This window comes from Centroberyx gerrardi, chromosome 5, assembly GCF_048128805.1.
Source record: "Centroberyx gerrardi isolate f3 chromosome 5, fCenGer3.hap1.cur.20231027, whole genome shotgun sequence".
NCBI lineage: Eukaryota > Metazoa > Chordata > Actinopteri > Beryciformes > Berycidae > Centroberyx > Centroberyx gerrardi.
In genome coordinates, this window is record NC_136001.1 from 22,709,897 (window position 1) to 22,732,520 (window position 22,624).

At 42.1% G+C, this 22,624-nt stretch overlaps 1 protein-coding gene across 2 annotated transcripts in view; it reads right to left on the reverse strand.

Moving 5' to 3' along the window:
• Nucleotides 1-22,382, reverse strand: part of mapkapk2a (MAPK activated protein kinase 2a) — a 31,074-nt gene extending 8,692 nt beyond the window's left edge. For both annotated transcript variants that reach the window (XM_071910543.2, XM_071910537.2), the window contains exons 1-2: nt 21,647-22,382; nt 3,403-3,542 (exon numbers count right to left, since the gene is read on the reverse strand). In XM_071910543.2, the coding sequence (XP_071766644.1) occupies nt 3,403-3,542; nt 21,647-21,886 (380 nt within the window). In that variant the 5' untranslated portion in view covers nt 21,887-22,382. The remainder of the gene's footprint in view (nt 1-3,402; nt 3,543-21,646) is intronic.
• Nucleotides 22,383-22,624: the final 242 nt, after the last annotated feature.

Here is a 22,624-nt window from a genome sequence, read left to right on the forward strand (position 1 = left end):
ATAAACAATAACAATTTAAAAGAATGCTATAGATGACATGGCAGAAACACAACTGCTAACATTATCATGGAACCGGTGAAGAGGTGGGACTTGTAGGTGAAAGATGGAAAAAGATTAGTGCCAGACTATCCAAAATATTTTTCAACTTGTAACCAATAGACCTAAGAAACAATAAGGCTGAAACACAAACGTGCAAAAAGTTTAAGTTAAAAACAAATGTTGACATCCTCATGAATGAGGATAGGCACATAATAGGCACATCCCTATTAACAAGATGTCCTCATGTACATCTTCCTTCCAGGAGTTCAATTTGCACACAGACGATTCAGTTGAACCACAAACCAGCATGTCATATAGAATATAGATATTTGTCGCTTTCCATTACAGTAGGATATAATCTTATGTTCTAAAGTAGACAGTGGGGGCACTGACAAGAAACATGTACAGTGTATAAATTATTTTGGCCAATAAAAATTATTCCTGGCAGGTTCTTTTTTAATCATTCCAGCCCTTGGCAAGTGAGCCATAAAGTTAATTTCAGACACTTATTACACTACAGAGGGTGTAGCAGGACTCAAGTCCACAAGAGGGAATTTGTACATAAGATTGAGAGTGACTACCACTGAATGGTCACTCAGCATCCACACCTAACAGAAGGTCCACTTGGAAACCTTTTGAGATGCACTTCTGTATCCGTTGATGAGAAAATGCAATTCAGCTTAGCAAGTGGCAATGTAGGAGAGGTATTCTGTGAAAGACTGGACAGAACAACCTACAACTCCTGTCTTCCCGCCTTCAGTAAATGTGCTAAAACTTGCTGTGTCTCAAAGTGTGATATTCTAAGAAACATCTTCGTTTCCTCAGAAGAACCATATCTATTTGATTCGTAGCCCATGCTGCACTCAGTCTCTCATGGAAATTAGTCATCAGCTACAGCATGTGTGCATGTGTGCATGTGCGAGTGCGTGTGTGTGTGTGTAGGTGGACAGGTCCACTACTTCCTTGACACAAAAGCAACCACAAAATTAATGAGCGCACGTGTGACATGTCTTGCACATGGAAAGGTAAAGTAGAGGAAACACTACTAAGCTCATTTAGAAGAAGTGGGTCATTTTCTACTAAAGTTATGCAAGCAGATTTACAATAACTAACCTGGCTGAATACGCTTACAAAAATTGAGAAGGCAAGATGCTCATGACTTCACCTTAGTTCATGGCAATCAAGGCTTACTCACACCTGCTCTCATCAGTCCCTCTACAAAACATACATTTCTTCAGCAACATGTCCACATTTTGGCCAATAATTGCACTTTTTTCGACTTTTTTTTTTTAGCTTTTGAGAGGGATGGAGGATGAGGAGAACAATAAGCTGTAGTTTCATATGGGAGTTACAGGTGTAAGAAATTGAGGGCATTCTGTTTTTCATTTAACCTGCAATATTATACTTTCCCTTTATCCTGAGCCTTTGGTTTGCATAGTCAGAAGAACACAAAGTCTACCTCAAACAACACTTCCCAGTGTTTCTTTCTGTTGGTGGTGCTAAACCAAAACATAATTCCTCAGCCCAGTGTCAAAAAGGCAAAAGGTATCAAATACATAGGCCATCAATAAAAAAAAACAGATCTCTATTTCACCAATTTGTTTTGGCAATGTCAAACAAACATAGTAGCATTTCAGAAAAGTGGCGTTCATTGGAGCACATGCTAGGCCATGTCAAACAAACATGCAGGTGATGAGCACATGCTCTGATGAAGGTCACTAGGCCAAAAGGTCAGCATGTTTGACGTCATGGTCAAAATTAACTGGTTAAATAAGAGTCTATTTTGTATTGAGGACTTGTGTGAGTGCCACCTTTTGCCTGTTGTACCTCCAACTTGTATAATTGTAATCATACTGTATAATGGGGACTTTTTAAACTTAACTATAGAGCTCTCGTGAAAAATATTCAAAAGGACTGATTTTATTTGGTGCTTACTGTGCTGATGCTGAGTTGAAGGTATGTTTATAAAGACTGGAATCCAAGCGCCCATGTTTTTCTGTTCAGAAAGTAAAGAAGGATGACAACTTCAGCATTTGCAGCAGTTTCTGTGATATGCAAAATGCTTATTATCACAGGAAGCAATTATATATGGCTCTTCATGTGAGGTAGCTTTGAAAAATCTCATTTTCAGGTGTCTCTTTAGTGCCACATTATGAATTTTTAACAATTCCTGACATTTTACAGCAGTAAACACCGAAAACTCATACTCTCTGCCGCATTTTGCCTCTCTCTGCCTCATCTGTGTTTCTGTTTTTCCATGTCATTGTCAATGTTCATGTTCTTGTCACTGTGTGTCTCGGTACCTATTGCACGCTTAGCTGTCCCGGTGGGGAATCCCTCTTTGACTTGGCCCGCCCAAAGTTTCTTCCATTTTTTTTTTCCTAACAAGGTTTTCTTGGAAGTTTTTCCTTGTATGCATTGAGGGTCTAAGGCTGGTGGTGCCGGGTATAGGTTAGGTTAGATTAGTTAGGTGGTGGCCACACTGATCCATCAGAAAACAGACAGAATTATTGATGAATAGATTTTTGATTTATTTTGGATCAACATGGTGGGCGAGGCTGAAGAACAGGAAAGTAAAGCTTTGCTCATAATGGTGCTACTTCATATAAGAAAGAAGAAACAGACTATACAGTATAAATTAAATAAGAAACTAACCTGGAAAACCTACAGTCATTCCAATGTTATACCTTTCTCCGTATCCAACTCTCTTCGTTTTGGTTGTACCGTTGTCTCTGTGTTTACCCCTATTTAAAAAAAACAACAACCTAGGAACGCCTCTGATTGACTAAACGCATAGTGACGGATCTGTCTGTCCAGAAAAGGTTTGGATGGACATCTGACAGAGACGGACACGTCATCAGCCCTGTACGGACAACGTATAGCTCTCATTGAAAATGAATTGAAATGAATGGAGACAGACAAACACAACGGATCAGTGAGGCCGCGGCCTTAGGCTGTTATGTCTTGCTAAAATCTGCTTTTGTGTGTCTCGTGCTTTTCCTGATGTTTGTCCTATATCACTCTGTTCTATGGCTGATTGTTGATCAGTTAGATCTAGTTAGGCTCATTCTCTGTAAAGTCCTTTGAGACATCCATGTGATAAAGGGCTATATAAATAAATTTTAACTCTCCAATTTTAGACAAAAGTGTCACAAAATCTTTTTTGGTTGCAATAGTAAAAAAAACCTTAAAAAAAAATCCCCTACAAATCATCTCCCATTCACTCACAGTCAACAATGGAACTGGGGCCTGTAACAAAAGACTGAGTAGATCTGCCAATGTAAAATTGATTGTGTGTGTATATGCGCACATGTGGGCTGGGGGTTTGTGTGTGTGTGCCTGTGTATGTGGACATGCACTCACCACTCCATGACAATAAGCAGGCACTTCCTGCCCTGATAGAGGTTCTCATAGACATCAATGATGCGCACAATGTTGGCACAGGGTGACGCCCTCCAGTGGAGCTCCACTTCCCTACGGGCCTTGGCACAGTCCTGCAGCATCTGGACAAAGGGACAGAGGCAGGGAGGGATCACAATTACCATCAGTTATAAACATGACTGCTCAAGGAAGTTAACACTGAGCACTGACTACCGGTCTGACTTACCTGTTCCATTTCCTAAACTAAGTTAACAATTAGTGGGGGGAAATGTGCACAAAATGGACCCCAGGTCAACATCTAAGACTAAGGGATTAATCAGGTATAAAGGTGTGACCTGAAATAATGTCTTGTACTGGATTACAGAAAACTAATTCCAGACCAATTGGAAATCACTACTAATTCACTAAAGGAGTAAACACAAAAGGTAGAAGTGCAGTGCTGCCATCAGCTGACAAAATGTTGAAAAGATGCTGTAGACTCTTCCCAGTCCAGTCTTGTGTGAATGTAGCACCCTCTTTGTGCAACACTCTGCTACTGCACCAATCAAGAACAGAGCACTTGTAATTTAACAGATTTTTTCTATTTATGCATGTGCTACTTTATTGATCCCTGATGGGGAAATTCAATTTTGCTTGTCCCCCTCCACAGGAGAGTCAGAGTGGAAGGTCAGATACAGAGCAGCATCTCTGGAGCGGGTAGGAATTCAGTGTCTTGCTCAAGGACACTTCAGCAGGGTGGATGCATGCCGTCTTGGGCCTTTGAACCCCGGCCTTCTTGTGGAAGGATGGACTAAGCCACACTGCAGGCAATATTGAATTTAAGTAATAGTCTCAACAGGATAGTCCAGTAAGCTTGTTCTCTTTTATTATACCTGAGTGCTAACTGTGCATCTCCTTCCCCAGGCAGGCCTACCAGGCCCCTAGCATATCTTGCTCCCAAAATCTAATGATATCTTATGCAAGAACCCAGCGAGGGGTAGTTAACCTACATGCCTCGACAGGATCAGTGGTGCAGCACGAATACCGGCATCAGGTGTCAGTCTGGTAACACACTATCATACTTGTACTTGGTGAAAGCCACATATGGAGAAGAACTGAATATTTAGTCAGCAGAAAAAAAGGTGCACCTCTGGACTGGGTCATGTATTTTGACCTGGCCGGTTGTAAATCACACAGAAAATGCCATGGAGATTGTCACAGGAAACTCGCTGACTCCCTTACAATAGTAAAAGAGTTGCTAGGTCAAATTATGGCCTGAACTACAAGCTTCAGCCCATCTGAAAGGGAAAACATAGGCTAGAGCTCTCCGACTCCACCAAACTGAGGGAAGCTACTGATTAGACAACTCGGCCTAAATGACAAGAGAATCACCTAAATTGCTATGAATTTACAAATTCAAAATGTGAATACAATCCCTTTTTCCATCCAATTTAGCCTGGACACTGCTGTCACCCCATAATGCTATCAAGCATTGAGTTTCTTGTTGGCTCCAAGGACCAGAATCATCCATTTTTGGTACATCATCTGGCAAGCCAGTAGAGAGCAGAGGCCACGGTGATGATCACATTTCTACCTACGGTGATGACGTTTCCACCTGCGGTGATGACGTTTCTACCTGCAGTGATGTTTCTACCCTGCAGGTGGATACTTTCTCACTAATGCAAACACACCATATGGCTGACTCTGGCTGAGATCCGAGCTGATAATGCGAACCAGACCACCTCCGATCACAATCTAATCGCAATGTGTGCTTTGTGCATTTATATCTTGCATTAACATGCGTTTTTCCTTATCAGGATAAGATATCCCAATATAAATGACATAATAAATAACAGGCGTAAATGCAGTGTAAGGTTTAAAAAAAAAAAAAAAGCAGAGGCTAGGCTCAGTGGCCTGGTCAGGTCCCTTGACCAAAAAAGTATTTGGCCATTTAACATTTACTTTAATGTTTCTACTAGTAGTAGTATAGCTCATAGTATAGGCTAAATTGTAAAATACTAACTAGTAAATACTGAATTGAATAGTAAATTTAATAGTGTTTATTTACACGTTTAATTACAAGCCTTAAAAATGGCCTTAAAGCCATACCAAGCACTGGGCCAACATGCCGTTTACCCCAAAGTCAAAAACCTGAGAAAATATTTGACAGACAACAGAAAGAATTCTGCCTAGTAGCCTTCACAATGAGCCATCGTCTGTCTATGTCGTTGTGTAGAACATTCCAGCCCTGCCCACGGACGCGACACAACAGTGGGCCTGGTTCCAGCGGGCGATGAGAGCTGGGAGAGCCAGAGTATCCAGTCTGTCGTCTGGCCCGGAGTACCAGACTCTTCGTCCCAGCTCTGGCCCCTCCACCCACCTCTAGCCAAGGTCAGTTTGTGTCCTTTCACCCAGCCTACTGGAAGCACTACTCCACCCAGTTCAACCAGGACACACTTCAACCTGGAAAGTGCCTAAACTTTAACCCAACCCAGCTGAAACCAGCCAATGTCCAGTAAAGGCCTTGCTATAAAAGCCTTATGCTCTCTGTTGTCATGATTGCATCCACATAATTATTCCAGTTTTAAAAAAGAGTGGTTTGGAATTTGAAACGGCTGGTCAATAAGGCTGTGTGCTATTTTGGTTTGAATGCAAATTACACATTAAATGATGAAAACAATGAAATGGAATGCTTCTAAAAATACAGTTTAAAAAATGAACCTAAACCGTTTCATTTTCTGTCTCACAATTACATTTGGCTTGAGGGCATACAGCGAGCTTCATAATTATCTGCATGTCAATTGTTACTTTAACTCCATATTCTTATTAAATGTATTTTAATTTTGTTTTTAGGAGGACAATATTCCTCTGCTTATTCTAACAGGCATAAGTCTTTCTGAATACCGTTCAAGTACAGTTGATTCCCTCACTGTCACTGAACTGTTGTGTTTGGCATCAATGTGTGGTGGTGTGTGTTTGAGACCATAGTGTGATCTGTCAGTATGTAAGGACGTCTTGTTAATGTCTCTTGTCAGTGTCAGAGTTATCTGTGTGTGTTTGTGTCCATGTCCTATCTGTTCTCCATACAGGGAAATGTATGATCCGCCACATATCCTCTCAGACAGGCACGGCCACACATTATCAAACACAGTAACAGAGCCAGAGTTACAGTACATGCTGAACAGCCTATGGATGAACCCCATGCCGGAGTCGACAGTTCAACTGTCCATGATATGATTTAGCAGGGCGTTGCTGGAGAAGGGCATCCGTGCTCAACCAATCTGCCCTACGTAAATAAAGGTTAAATAAAATAAATAAAATATGATTTAGTCACATCCCTGGGATCATTGTTTGGTTAGGAGGTAAAGGGCTGGAAAGACCCACTGAATCCAATATCACACTTATGTTATAGAAACGCCACTTCAGCTATCAAATTTATCAAAATGCAAGATGGAAATTTCTATCATAATTACAAACTCATACTTCACCTTATTATTTGTTACCAGCATCGTTTGTGCTTTTAAATGGAGAGGAGTGAAAGAGAGACTTTTTTGAATGAAGTTCTAACTGAGCACTTGGAGCGCTTCCTATGTTTTTCAACCAAGCTTCGCTTTCGAATTCAAGATGGCACCCAGCTCAATAAGATCGACTGATCCTCACACAATAGGAAATGTTCCTTGAAGAAAGCAAAGACAGGCCTCTGGGCACATAACATGCATCAGACACAGAATCACATCTATTTACCAAGTAGCCTACATGTACATGGTATTTGATTTGGTGTTAAGCGGCGTTGAGATACATATCGAAAGTGACAAAGTTCCACCATACTGTCTGGCACACATGGCACAAAGACGTACAAGACCTCACTCAGCAAAAGACTGTGCAAGACGACATTAGGCATCAGGACATCAGGCATCTTCCAAGTCAATACTGGAATGATGAATTGAGAATGCAGTCGTACCCAAGATAGTCAGGGAATGGCACGTTGATGAGGCTGACTAATCAATTTTCTGTTGATAATCCCAGATGATCACTTTTTGCTTTTAGTTGGAAATAGTAAAAACTGTAGTACAATACGAATTAAATGCATTACAGTATCACTAACAATAAATTTAATGCACCTGGTTTTAATAACGGTTTTAGCAGTATGCAAGTTTTGCCAAAGTTGAAACGACAAGATTCGGTTTGATCACAACTTTGCTAGTTAATGCTCAGAATATTTTGCAACAACTAACCTATGACCACATGACTTCGTTTATAAAGTTGTTTGTCAGTTGGCAATGAGAACTATATAAAAAGTGTAACAATGTCACTTCTGATTCAGATCAATTTAAAAGTATTGGTGAGATAATATATTAGTATATTAGTATATACACTCACCTAGCACTTTATTAGGAACACCATACTAATACTGGGCAGGTATCAGCTTTCAGCTCAGTGTCAACCGGCTACCAAAGTGACATCCGCCTCAAGGTTCGACGTGTTGTGCATTCTGAGACGCTTTTCTGCTCACCACAGTTGTAAAGAGGTTATGTGAGTTACTGTAGACTTTCTGTCAGCTCCAACCAGTCTGGCCATTCTCCTCTGACCTCTCTCATCAACAAGGCGTTTCCGTCCACAGAACTGCCACTCACTGGATGTTTTTTGTTTTTCGCACCATTCTGGAGATCAGCAGTTTCAGAAATACTCAAACCAGCCCGTCTGGCACCAACAGCCACGCCACGGTCAAAGTCACTGAGATCACACTTTTTCCCCATTCTGATGTTTGATGTAAACATCAACTTAAGCTGCTGACCTGTATCTGCATGATCTTATGCATTGCACTGCTGCCACATGATTGGCTGATAGGATAATTGCATGAATAAGCAGGTGTACCAGTGTTCCTAATAAAGTGCTCGGTTTACAAAACAAGTTATAAATAAGCTTTAATACTGACATTCAAATTGTGGAGTCTGTCTTTGCGTTGGCATGTTGCAAAAGGGGTACGAGTGTTCAGTTGAGAAGCGAGTGAGTAAATGACCGGGGTAAAGTGACTGTCTTTGTTACCAGGAAGAGCTGGTATGGGATGGTGCTGTATTGCTCTCTGCTTTATCTCAGCGCTGAACACACAGCAGAGTTCAAGCACCCCTTGGGACAGAACAAACAGGGGTGGGTCCTACTGCCTGCGTCACAGCAGACATCTGAGTGAAAAAACACCCAGACACTAACCAAAACATAAACCTGTGTACACACATACAGACTAGAAATGGGACGGACAATTGATCCAGTTTAATACTGTCACCCACTACAGTGTATTGACATGTTGTTGCCAAGTAGCAATATTTTGTTTACATTTTAAGGCTACATGAAATAACACATAATGTTGGTCCATCAAAATTATTTGGAAAATGAAAAAAAATTGCATCATCATTGCAACATGCTTGAATCTATGCCATGAAATAAATCTAGTAATTAATTCATGGCAAAAGTGTACTATTTTACTACCCTAAAGTATGGTTGGTTGAGTGCCCTTTTATTCTTGTATTCTCTTATATTGTCAATATATAGGCTAATATCAATAAAGGATCCCATTATGGCTGAAAAAACTATCTAATGTACTCCATTTTAAATAGTTCCATTTGTCAAACAAATAACTAACCTGTATATATCTAAAGTACTTTGTGTCAAAGATAACATAACTTAAAAATATAAAGTGCTACACTGTTCTGTTTGTTGCTTGCTTTTGTCTACAAGGTGAAGAAAAGAAATGAGACCCCTTTTACAGAGAAATCTGCTTTTCTGCCTCTCTGCCCTGCCTCATCTCTCTGTGCTGTCAGTCTCACCTGTATCTTTACATCGTTACATTACAGCCTTTGATATTATTATCTAACATTACTCTGTTTTACTGCTCAGCAGCTCCTCTGCTCCAGACTGTCCTGCTCCTCCTCAGGACAAGTCCTTTTCCTTCTTTGAAAATATCCATATAAATCTGGATTGAGGGAGCAAACATTCAGAGTCAGAGTTAAAAAGTTAATATTAACGTTATCAGTCCACTCGGTGGATACTGACTAGCAGCTAGGCTATACAGCGTGCTAATCTCGGAAACTCAGCTGTATTCTGAGTAACGTTAACTGTTAGTTCTTCTTTTCGGTAATTCAGTCGGCCGGCTTCTTGGCATGGAAACAAAATATCCCTAACGTGTGTGCAGTGGGAGGCGAACAGACGGGTCCGGTGAGAGAGCAAGTGAGCGAGAGCGCGAGAGAGAGAGAGAGAGAGAGAGAGAGAGAGAGAGAGAGAGAGACCGAGCAACAGAGAGAGAGGGGAAGCAACAGAGAGAGCAAGCGAGAGAGAGAGCGAGAGAGAGAAAGAGAGAGAGAGAGTGAGAGAGAGAGATCGCGTGGAGCAATTAGGGGCTGAGCGAATCAAAGCGCTACACGCAGTTCTACGATTAAATAGTGAAAAAAAAAAAAAGTGTGGCGGTCAGTGCTGATATTGTGGCGGCCCGCCACAAAGTTTTCTATGTGTGGGAAACCATGGAGGGGTGCGAGCGAGGGGAGATTGTCCACTAGTTAATCGATTGCGGATGGCGTCGTTCTCTCGGATGGATAAAAAAATACAAATAAAAAATGCTAAAAAATGGGTCGCCAAATATACTTTGGCGGCCGTTAATATACCTGGGCGGCCCGCCCAAGTAAAGTCTATGTGTGGGAAACACTGATCTAAAGCACCGCACTAACCACTGGTTCACAGCACTGCACTACAGCTCTATGGACTATGTGTGACATTAACTTGCATCCCTCCCCAAAGTCAGAAAATATGTGACTCTGAACTATAAGAAATGGCTAGTATGAGCTAAAGATACAGGAGTTAAGTCCCACATTTTTCCACATAAAAAGCATTGCTAACTTAACACCGTCTATATGGACATCACCAACTACTAAACAATAAGCTTGCATCTGGGATTGGTTCAGTTACGCACTGGCAGTTTAAATGACAGGAATACTTGACAAATTTGACCCTGCTGTCCATCTGTCAAAGAGGAACTATGAGGTAGATCTATGTGCATGCATGTGTTGGAAAAAAAGGAAACATGCTCTGAAACTAATAATATCCCTTCCAGATATAGCAAACCTCCCTCCAAAAAAAACAAAGACTTCACTCTGTCTTCTTAGCATGCGCGCGCGCACACACACACACACACACGCAAGCGTGTGTGCACATCAGCTCTCTGCTGGTGCTTGCATGACTGCATAGCCCCCCATCTGTTGTGGGCCCTTTGAGGCTAAGCAGTGAGCCTTGTGGAGGAGGAGGGAGATGAGGGGGGGCAGATGGGCATACAATGAGCCCCCTCTAGCCAAAACAAAAGCCCCAGAGCCTGGGGCAGGACCCAGGGAGGTGAGGGGGGGTTGCCAGGCTGGAAGAGCATCCATCCTCCACCTGCTTCTTGGGACCCAAAGAACAGACCACGGGTGATTTACAGAAACTAGAATAGGGTGCGAAATAGAGAAATGGACTGTTCAGTACAGGGTGATGGGGCAGTGTAATGTTGTGCAGGGGAGAGATTACAGAGGGTGATAGGGGTTAAGTTGGGGTCAGTCAGAAAAGCCTCTTAACCTGACACAAAAGGTTAAACAACAACCCACCAATAAAGCTGTGTGTGTGTGTGTGTGTGTGTGTGTGTGTGTGTGTGTGTGTGTGTGCCCGCCCGTGTGTGTGAGAGAGATTTGCTCATTGTGTGCTGGCTCTGTGAAGGAGCAAACATGTTTGTGTGTCAATGGGACATGATCTGATTAAAGACATCTGCCAGTCACATGACAATCAGATAAACATATGGGGGGGGGGTGTGCGTGTGTGTGTGGGTGTGGAATGTGAATACACACCATGATGCAGGGATTCTGACAACTGTGTATGGTACTGTTTCTGACGCTTCAATGACATTGTGGCCTGAGGTGCCATGAACTCTAACCTCGATCTGTGTGTTTGAGCTCTGTCAATCAGGCTCCCATGGTAACAGTGTGTTTTCTTAGCAAACCCTCTATGCAAACTCACAGAACCACAGTGATCACTGCTTGTGACGCTACCAAAGGGAATCACGTTGAGTCAGTCAGTGCAATTGCCTATAGCATTGTCTAATGAAGGGATCAAATTATCATATTCTCAATTACCACTCCACGCTTTGAAGCTACAATCTGACCACTAGTCAGATTAAAACTCTGTTCAGTTGAGTCAGTCATGGTGACATCCTAGTTCTCATCCAAGACAGCTAGTTGCAGGCATGTATCTGTTTAGCCAGCAGGTGTCCTAGTGCACAACACATACAGAGTCATCATTACAGAAAAAAATAAATAAAATCACACACACCAAAACAGTGACAGACACTGGGGAGGGAGCCAGAGAGAATGAAATGCGTTCATTCAACAGAGAATGATTACGTCTGTAATGCACGAAGAAAGAGAGAGAGAGAGAGAGAGAGAGAGAGAGAGAGAGAGAGAGAGAGAGAGAGAGAGAGAGAGAGAGAGAGAGAGAGAGAGAGAGAGAGAGAGAGAGAGAGAGAGAGAGAGAGAGAGAGAGAGAGAGAGCTGAAAAGTAAATGAGTGACTGATGGTAGAATTGGATATTTTGGCATATTTTTGACAGACTGTGTCCCTCCCTTCGGCCAGCCTCAGCCCCTCCTCCCACCTGACATTTCCTGATTCATGGTGTGAATCCCCCCCTGTATCAGATGATACTTGTGGCTTCATCATAGAAATACACAACTGGTCTGGTGTGTTATCCGCCTGCTGCTTTGAAATGACAAGGTGGGGGGGGGTTTCCGTGTCAGTCTGGGGTTTGGTCCTGACCACTGGTGTGTATGTTTTCAGACAAAAGGCCTGACACCAGGGAAAGTCCACTGACACATAATGCTGATAGTGCTTCCTATTCTCTTTTCCTCCATGCTAACAGTTGAAGACATGCTGCGTTAATAACAGCTGATAGCTCTGATGAATCTTTGACTTAGGCTGATGCATTCAATAAACAGGACAACTAGCCTAGCCCCAAGTTAGTGTAGTAATCTAATCTTTTGGCTGATATTCCTACAGAAGCATTGGTTTACCACAGTGTAATACCTCTTAGCAGTTGAGCTGAATGATGCTAACTTTGGAACAGAAAAAAAATTTAATCTCACTTCCCTTTACTGATAAGACCATTCAGCACCATTCAACCACTTTACTTCCTTATTAGGAACATATCACGAGGGGAGAAAGACTGGCGCAGGCAGAGAAAAGATGCTCACAAAGAAAAACAAACTGAAGAAAGGGGGAGTTGGGGGAAGAAGGGGTACAAAAAATACTAAAAGATTGGCCTCAAGTCTGCTGAGAGCTCATCAAGGAAGTATGTACCTCCATTCATAAAAGCCCTCCCTTCAGCATCACTCTGGGTGTTACATCAGCTTGGAAATCACTCTGTATCAGAGTTAAGTTTGGAGGAGAGCGAGTGGAGGCAGCTAGCTAGTCCTGGGTGTGTTTGTCACAACCACAATACCACATCCTTCCAAACACTCTCCCCCCCAACAGAATGGGAGGTGACAGAAAGAAGACGACGTGGCTGGTGGGGGCTAGTAAAAACAATATGAATGGGTAGTCAACAGAATCCCAGACAATCTAAACGGCAACACTGTAAATCATATTTGGCCAAAGGAGCTTACAAAACCAAGCTAATCCGTTACTAAAGAGCTTTTGCTGCAGTTAATCCGTCTGTTTTTGACAAATATGTAAAACAAAGTCACAACAATAATCTGAAGGGTGAAATGAGATCTTATTGTGTTAAGTGACCTGTCAGTGTTGTACCATACCAGTGACAAACAACACAGACTTTAACACCAGAGGCTGTAACACAGATCCCTTCACTAATCACCGGTTAGAGCCAGCCTAACAAGTACTGGGCATAACCACAACAGCCAGTGCACTAGGAAAAGGAAAGTACAGAGAAGGAGAGTAAAACATCCATGTCCCTCAGCCAACCTGGATATAGGCCTGTTTGTCTCAATTCCTCATGTACAATCTGCATGGCTGTCAAACTCCAGGCCAAATACCTCTCTTCACTCTAACTGAAGATAAGACTCACATTCCTGTACAACACAAAGCCGCACACACACACACGTGCCTTGACAAGGACATGGAATTGAGAAAACTGACTGGTAAGAGTGAATCCTTTATAGCACACTTGGAATTCCTTGAACAGCTTACAACCACAATGCAGCAAATGTACATTTGATGCTGACATTTTTTCCACGGCACAGCTGAGGGCATCATGAGCCAATTTCAGGTCAGACAGTCAGTCAGACATCTGTCGCTTCGTGAGATGGCCTCTAGAGAGCGTCTTTGACTAAGAGATGGCCTCTCGCCTATGGGCTAAATGCCACATTGAGTCCCACACAGTGAGTCCCACTCTCTGCCGATTTACAGACATCCACGTCTTCTGCTGCCCTGCAAACCTTGACGTAGGTAATGTTATTGCCTTGTGGTATTTAAGTTGCGTTAGTGGAATTAGGTAATTTAACTGTGTAGCAGTGCTTCAGTGCATAGAATTGAACCCACGTGGGTCTGTACAGGATCTGTGCTTGTTTCCTCTACGGACTACTGAGGTGGCTTGAAGAGAGAAGCTGGCAGAGCCACACATATTAACAACAAAATATTCTCAATATTTACTCATAAGTGCACTGTATGATTGGCTACATTTCAAGGAGCTGGACTAGTTTCCAATACTTTTTGCCATATATGTAACTACAGTAACTGTCAGACCAGGGTCAAAAAGTATGAATCTGTGCTTTACTAAGCTTGCATATACAGAAATGAAACCAGGAATATTTCCAATGAAGTTGTGTTTGGTGCTTTCAGAAATCCAATCTGAAACTATATTTAAAAAAAGACAGCAGTCTGGAGTATAGATAAATACTCCAGTACTGATATATCTGAGTATAGATACATTACAGGAATTTACAAATGGCTTCAGATAGTACGTTATAACAAGAGGAAAATTAAGTGTCAGCTACTTTTACGCTCTGGCTAGTATACAAATTGAAAAGTTGGGCCAAGTTGGGCCTCAGAAAGTTGTGGAATAGTAACTAAGTTGCTAAGCATAGCTGGTCAATTTGGCTCCCCTAATCCTACCCAGAATCTCACATTTGGCTATCAGAGTGCTAACAAGGCTCGTACCCAGACATGATTGTGTCTGATAAGTGCACTTGTTTGTTGCTTTCAAATTAAACAATTGCAGAAGATCCTCAGCCAGAGTGCCGGGACCCCAGACCAGAGTGCCCAATTAGCTCCAGAGTGTTATCTTACAAATTCAAGAAATTAAACAGGACAGAGAAAAAATGCCTGGCTGAAAAAACAGCAGTTGATTGAAAGTTGAAATCATGTTGTGCTTAGTAAAGAGAAGGGGTAGAGTTGTGAGGGACAGCCACCAGAGAACCTCTTCCTTCCTCTCACGCCCCCTCTCTTCCTTCCTTCCTCTCACCATCTCATGACTGGGGTATGGGCCTGGTTCTTCCTCTGTATCTCTGTGTTAACCTTTAATCACACATGTTGACACTGGGTGAGCAGTCTGGCCTGGCTTTATGATGTGCGTGGAGCAGTAAAAAGCTTGTCTCGAAAGCCATTGTTTTTTTGTTTTTTTTTGTGGAGCTCAGTAAGACTTTTAAACCCCTTAGGAGCTGGAGTATAGCCTAAATCTTTTTTTTGCCATTACAAAGTCTAGACTTGCTATCAGTTCACAGGTGAACAGGTATTTTCCCTTAAGGCCCCTTGCATTCTTAAATACAGCCTCTGTGTGACTTATCAAAACACAGAAAGGTGGGATGAAAATGACAAACTTCCACCATTCAGCTGTGCATAGTTTGCATTATCCTGCTGGCTCAGAGAGGTGTCATCCCATAGACAAAGACGATCAAAAAAGAAGGATCATCCCATCAGAAGATGTCCAAGCAGCCTCACTCCAGGGCCTTTTCAGGCCAGCTAAACAGACCTCTCAAAAAACTCACACAAAAAAGAGCAACTGTGAACACGTGAACAGAGATTGGTCCCACACACACACACACACACACACACACACACACACACACACACACACACACACACACACACACACACACACACACACACACACACACACACACACACACACACACACACACACACACACAAAAGGCATGCATGCAGACACCAAAAAAATGACTAACTGGGCCTGTTAATGACAATGACAGTCAGAGAAAGGGTGAGCTGAGCTACAAGTCACAGCAAGGAAATTAGAGTATAAATCCTAATGTCAACACACACACACACCCACACACAGACACAAATAAAGCCAAGTTCAACCAGGCAGCATACAGGGGAGCTAGTTTTATGCCATTTCCTAAACAGCTCAAAACAGCAAAAGCTACAGCCTTATGTCTGATTTTGTTGTAGCAAAACCCAAGGCACCCTGCACAGACCACCGATATTGGATTTCTCTTTCTCTCAAAAAACACATATTGCTGCGCATGTCACTTCTTGTAATATTTAGGCTACTTCCTTTAAAATTCACTGTAAACACCTCTCACTCTCCTGCCACAAGTATCCTGACAATCCATTTTTGGCAAGTGCATTTCCAAGGTGCCTGCCACCTGATTGATTTGCAAGTGCTTCCAGGTTGGATCCACGCCTGAAAGTTTATTTTCGTTTATGTAGTTAATGTATGTTTGGAGACGCACTGCATTTTCATTACTACATTAACAACAGTTTGTTGTTAATGTAGCCGAATGCTGCACCTCCAGAGGTGGCTTGGGTTTGGTTTGCTTTGTTGCTGGTTATTTTCATTAAGTGTAAACACATCTTTGAGTGCCAGTCTAATGACAGTGTGAAAAAGTTTTTCTAGGCAGTATTTTGTCGTGTCTGCACACAAATACTGCATGTACCTCACCTTGTTACTTTGCAACACGGTTCTGACAAGCGTGACAATGAAATGGATAGTTTAGATAATCTCTTCTGAAAAGTATTAAAAGTTGGAATGGAATAACTTCATTTATTAGTGCTCTGCACTAATTACGCATTTTGGTAGGACTCCTGCTAATGCCAGCTGTGAAATGGATGTAAAGTGTGTATCAAACACTGAATTTCTGCACCCAGTGCTACAAGCACACAAGCACAATATCATCAGCCTTCAATTAGGGGAAAGGTCACACTCTGCCCTTATTCTAGACTGGGTTAAACAGAAAGGGGTGTAGCCTGAGTGACTAATGCCTAGTTCATGCTTTCTGTGTGGCATGACATGTGTATGCTCTGTATGAATGCAGACACACCGTCCATGTACATAGGCATTTTTGCTTCTTCCACTTTAATGACGACTGTGCGCCTGGATACTCCAGTACTTTAGTGGTGCTGTAGGAAAATTCAGCTATCCAAATTCCCCCAACAAGAACAAAAACCCCACTGGGATTGGCCAGTGGTCCCGGTTCCTCTTTGCTCAGCCAATCCCTTACGGAGCTCATTTACGAAACTGCAGTGCTGTCCGCGTCGTTTCAAATTTCAGATAGTGTATAACCTCTTGCGTGACTCACAAATGTGGGCAACACCTCGAGTCATTCTGATTGATTAGATCACTTAGGCCATACACACCGCATCGTTTCCGCATGAAGCATGAATCAGGCTAAAGGAGGTCAGCGGCAAAGAAGTCTGAGGGTTCAGATGTGTTGAACTAAACTGGGTTAACTTTTCACAGGTGTGCCAAGCACTGTTGTCATGAATGTCAGTGCACTGCTTGAACAAGCTGCTTGCCAGTCCATTCTCAGTGACTTTTTGAACAACTTGTCTGAACGTGCTTAACTTGATAGAGACGCTGACTTGTCACAAACTGAAAATGTTATTTTAAAACTATGCAGTATGATTGGAATATTATTCTAATACAACATAGATTTATTCATATAATTTATAATATAGTTTATCAAAAACAAAAACAAAAACAATTCCCCTATCAAAAGACCTGCATCTTGTCCTGTGATTGGGAATGGAGAGTTGAAGGTGACTGAGAGTCCAACAGATCTCTCCCTCTCCCTCTCTCTCCCTCTCTCCCTCTCTCCCTCTCTCTCTCCCTCTCTCTCTCTCTCCCCCAAATGATTCAGCTGCAATGTTAGCACAAACCTTGGTTCAGGAGACAGGCAAAAGTTCTGGGAGGTGATGTCACCTTGGGATATGCAGGCAGATTCCAAGCTCTGACGTCTACAGCAAACTAATGAATGGGATAGATGGGAAGGGGCTGACTCAGCTGACGTCAGGGAGAGAATAGCCAGGACATTAGCTCATGCAGCAGTCAGCTAAGTCATCAACCTATAAGGCTACAGTCTGAACCTTCTACACCAGCATGGGGAGCAGTGGCCGAAATTAACATTTTGAATCACCTGCCAAGGGCTGGTAAACAAAAACAAATGAACTGCCAAGAATACTTTTTTCCAGCCAAAATAATTCATATACATTTTATACAGAATTATGTCACCCTACACATTTTCATTTCTATTTTGTGTATAGAATCAGGTGCTGTGTGAAATATTGAGAGACAAACGTTTAGACGCTACCACCAGACAGTATACAGATAGTTCTCACTTCTGACTACTTCCATCTTCACTGAAAATACCGCTAGGCAGACAAGACTGCTTAGTTTTTGGCTGGTAGATTCACATTCAATATATTTTTTTCCGCGAGAGGCTTATTTGATTTATGCAAAACAACATAACGTTTAAGGTCTTTGTAAGCTACAGATAGCAGCGTGAGATCTATTTTACCATTTTGTTTAACAGGTGCTCTCATTTTGCACACTTGCATAGTATGGTAATATTGTAATTTTAGACAGATGAATTCCCCGGCCCTACACGTTTCCACTTTAGCGGACAAAGGTTCCTATAAGCTAGAATAACGTGCAGTATCTTCCTTCCCTCTCCATGCTACCACTTTGTGTAGAGCCAGCGTAACAGCCAGCCAATCAGGAGGCTGTTTGATACAGAGCCATTGTTTTGCTTTGATTTAATTGGCTCATGTTCAGAGTGTACAGTGGTCAGCAGGGCAAAGTTGGAGAACAGGCAAAGACCAAAGACTGTATATCACACAGGCATTCAAATGTCATCCTCTCAAAAAGTTACCAGCCAGTGTGGTGGGTGACCCTTATCTGCCAAAGACAAGTTTTACTGGCATTTGGCACTTGGCCGGTGTTAATTTTGGACCCTGAGTGGGAAGACATCAGTGAAACTAGCGTACATGCAAGCTCACACCTACGACAAATTGCAAAGGTCTCCAGAGAAGTCAGAGGGGGTTGAAGGGTAGGGGACTCACACAATCATAGAACTCAGTAGCTATTAAATAAAAACCTATAAAAACACACACACCTATAAAAAAGGTGTATGTGTATCTGTCTGTATGTATGCAATGATCTGATATATAGAGACTAGGTCCAGCTCTGACACTTGAGAGTAGAGCTCCACTGATGCTATCAGTGGAGGTACAGTTGGGGAAATCACAGAAATAAATAGGCCTATAGCACATTCTTCATCACACACAGACGACTAAGAACTGCTGATAAACAGATGGAGATGATAGAGTATATTACAGAATTACTATTATAGTATAAAACAATGGCACTCCAACTTCTTTGACCTACTTGTAGCCTCATGAATGAATTCACCAACTCAAGTTGCTGACTTGTCTGCTTATTCCCTCCTCTCATTCTTCATGATGAAGCTGACCCACATCAGCTCAATTTCAGAAGGCTGCATATTCCTGTGCAACAAATACTAAGAATAAGAGCAACAAAGCTCTCCAAAAATAGATAAACAACCTGTGGAGAGTAAGAAACAACAGACAACTTGTGGAGAGTTTTAGAGACAATAGACAACCTGTGGACAGTGCCAGAAACATTTCCTTGATACAAATGCCAACTTAAAAATTGTGTGAACTATTGAGGCTCTCCAGTGTACAAAGGGCTGTCTGCTGATATCCAGTCAAAGCAGCTTTGGACACCACTGCAGGTCTGCAAGCCACATTGGTGCATAAAAAATGATAAGGCAAATGCTTAACAAATATTTAAGTCTTTCCTAAAGCCAAGAGACATACATGAAACCTCTTCTTCTTCCAAGTCTGGCTTAGCAAAAACTCACAGTACCTTACTGACCTAGATCAAAACTCTTACAACAGAAAAAGAACCAGTAGTGATACACTAAGCTTTACTACTTAGGCTACATAAAGAATACTACTATTACAGTTTTCTGAAGCTACACCCAATAGGACCCTAAATAAGACCCAATAAAGAAACAATGTGCCTCCATTACTGCATATAGCCTAACTGATGCCATTTAGCTCTACCCTTCATGATGGCAGAACAAAATCATTCTTAGACTCTCTACCTCACTCATTTCACATCCCACACAGACTAGCTAGGGATGTAAACCATTATCCAGGTGCTCGGTTACCTGTTTGAAATTTAAAACGCAACGATGATGCAAACAAGTACCAAATAGCTAATTTCCATAAAACTATTATTCCCATGTGTTAACACTGCACCACTGTTGTGTCTACCATTGGTATCTATGTTGGCTAGTCTATTACCAGTCTGTCTACTAACCACACACACAATGCAGAGAAACCAACGTAGTGTTTCACACAGTCCAACGACACTGCAAAGTGCAAATTATACAGTATTGTTTTAAAATACGCGGGTTGAACAAGTAGTATGCGTGACAACCTAAAAGTAAAGCATCTTACTGTCCTCAGCCATTGCTGCTCTCTTTAACTCAGACTGAACCCTCACACACCGGAAAAAATAGTTAATTGAAAACTATTCGGTTAGAAAATTAGTACTCACTAAATTACTCGTCAGTTATTGTGTCTATTTGAATAATTCTACTATACACCTTGATGTACACCAGGGCCCCTCCCCCTCATGCTTCTGAGAAAAACCTAGTCAGTGGTATGCCAAGGGAAACAAAAAAGTCGCAGGGGGGCAAACAAGGCCACTTTCCTAAGCCATCTTTATTCCCGTTCCCAGCACGACATGGTAGGACCTCTCTTGAGTCACTCGGAGGTAGGAGGTAAGTACGCTATTGGCTATTTGCAAGGGATTTAAGGATGCAAGTTTGGTGGCTCAATAGCAGAATGTGTCATGGAGAAAAAAACCCTGTCACCCATATCTACAACGATATCTATCTGAATTCATGACACGACTTGCAACGTGACGTTCAATGCAGCCACTTCAAGCGTTTGCAAGCCTTCAACATGCCTAAGCGCTGATACAGTGTCTAATAAACTTCAAAGAACCACAGAAATCATATGAAAAGCCACTTGACAGGGAGCAGTGATTTGATGTATCCTGTAAGGAGACTTACTAAGTTCCACGCTAATTATCCAAGGCTTACCAACACATGGCTCAACAACACAGCGTAACACCAATCAGGTTTGAGTAGGAGTGTGTGTCCATGTCTGATACATACACACACAAACACTCTCGCTCTCACTCTCACACACAAAGCTGTGACCCTGTATCTAGTGTGAATGTAGGTTTGAGCCACCACACAGGACGTTCCCAGGCTCTGATTCACTTGGCAGAGATATTGTGTAATAGCTTGTGACTTGTGACAGTGTCACAAACAAGTTTAGCATTACAATCCCATCTATAATAAAAAAAATACTTACATAGCCTATAGTAATAGTTTAATTTGGTTGTGTGTAGGTCACCTGTCTGTCTGTGAAAAGGTTGACAAGTGACGTTTGTCCTTTATCAATCATTGACCAATAGAGAAAATGATCTCTAGAGATAGTTCCTGAAACCGCAGTGTCATTTTACAGTCCCATATTGTCTTTGTCTAATTCCCAGGATGTCTGGGGAGTACCTAAATTCCACAGATATTATCTACATGTCTGCTAATGACTGAATAGGCATCATCGAATAGGATCTCATGGTTAAAATGAGTAATTATGGTCAGTGACAGGTTAACGTAGAAAGGTGGGTAAATGATCATCTTCAGTCCGTGACCATCACTAGACACAGAATCACCAATCAAAAAGTATTTTCAGAAAAACGTTAATTAATGTTTGTCTCTTAATGCATCCCATCTTCATATAACTCACACTACTTAAGATATGAATTTATTTCAGAAAGAATGATTTATGTCAGCATCAAAAGGTGGGTAGACTGAGTCGAGATGGTTTACCCTGCACTACATTCCTTATTATTAACCAGTTGACTAGTTTATGTGCCAAATTTAGCCTACCTTTAGCGCGTACTTGTCTCCACTCTTCTTCTGGAAGATCTCCAGCACCTTGCCATTGATGCCCAGACCCAGCACCTGACTGGTGACCTTGTAGTCGTCTGTTATGGCGTTCTTCTTGATCTGTAGGCTGGGTCTGACATGGAAGGGTAGAAACTGGCCGGCGGGGTTCTGCTGCCCCGCGGGGTTCTGTTGCCCCGTCGGGTTGGGGAACAGCGGCTGGTTCTGAGCGTTGGTCAACATGCTCCGACTGAGAGATGAACAACAGCCACCTCAGTCTCAACAACACTCTAGTCGTTACTTAAAATTCACACCGACTCCTCTTCCTGGGTTAGCTGGCCTCTGATAAGTTGTTCAACATATAACAACCAAGTCCAATGATTAAACGACGGTGGTTCTGACGTTATAGTTTAGTAAATGACTAGGCTAGCTGATAGTGTGCTACATTAGCTGTTAGCATGCTAGCTCGATCTTATTCTTGACCTGTGATTTTCGGCTAGCAACTCAGCTATCGGTTAGCTTCTCCATCTCAGGGGGTGTCCGTCGTCTACCGGTTCCTCAAAGAGTGTTTCAGGAAGTTTTCTAAAACATTCCATAAAGCAGCTATAGCGCGGACTTTAAAAAAATAACGTAAAACTTCGCGACTGGGGTTAAAAATGACAGAAACACTTAAGACACAGACAACAGAGACAAACTCTGACGCCAATAGCACGCCAAACACTTCACTTTCCGACGGCCAGTCCCCGAGCCGGAGCAGGTTTTACTGTTGACGTCATGGCTGGAGCTTTACTGCGCTGTTTAAAGGAGAAGCACGATAGAGGAAACGCTGGATTTATAACATGGATTTATGAATTGAGGAGGTGACGTAGAGGTAAATAAAAAGGGTGGTTAAACTGCGGCATCCAGTCAGTGGTCACCTTAAAGCGAAACGCCACCAATATATATATATAAAAATGTGTTTTCAGGAAATCTTTTAAAAAA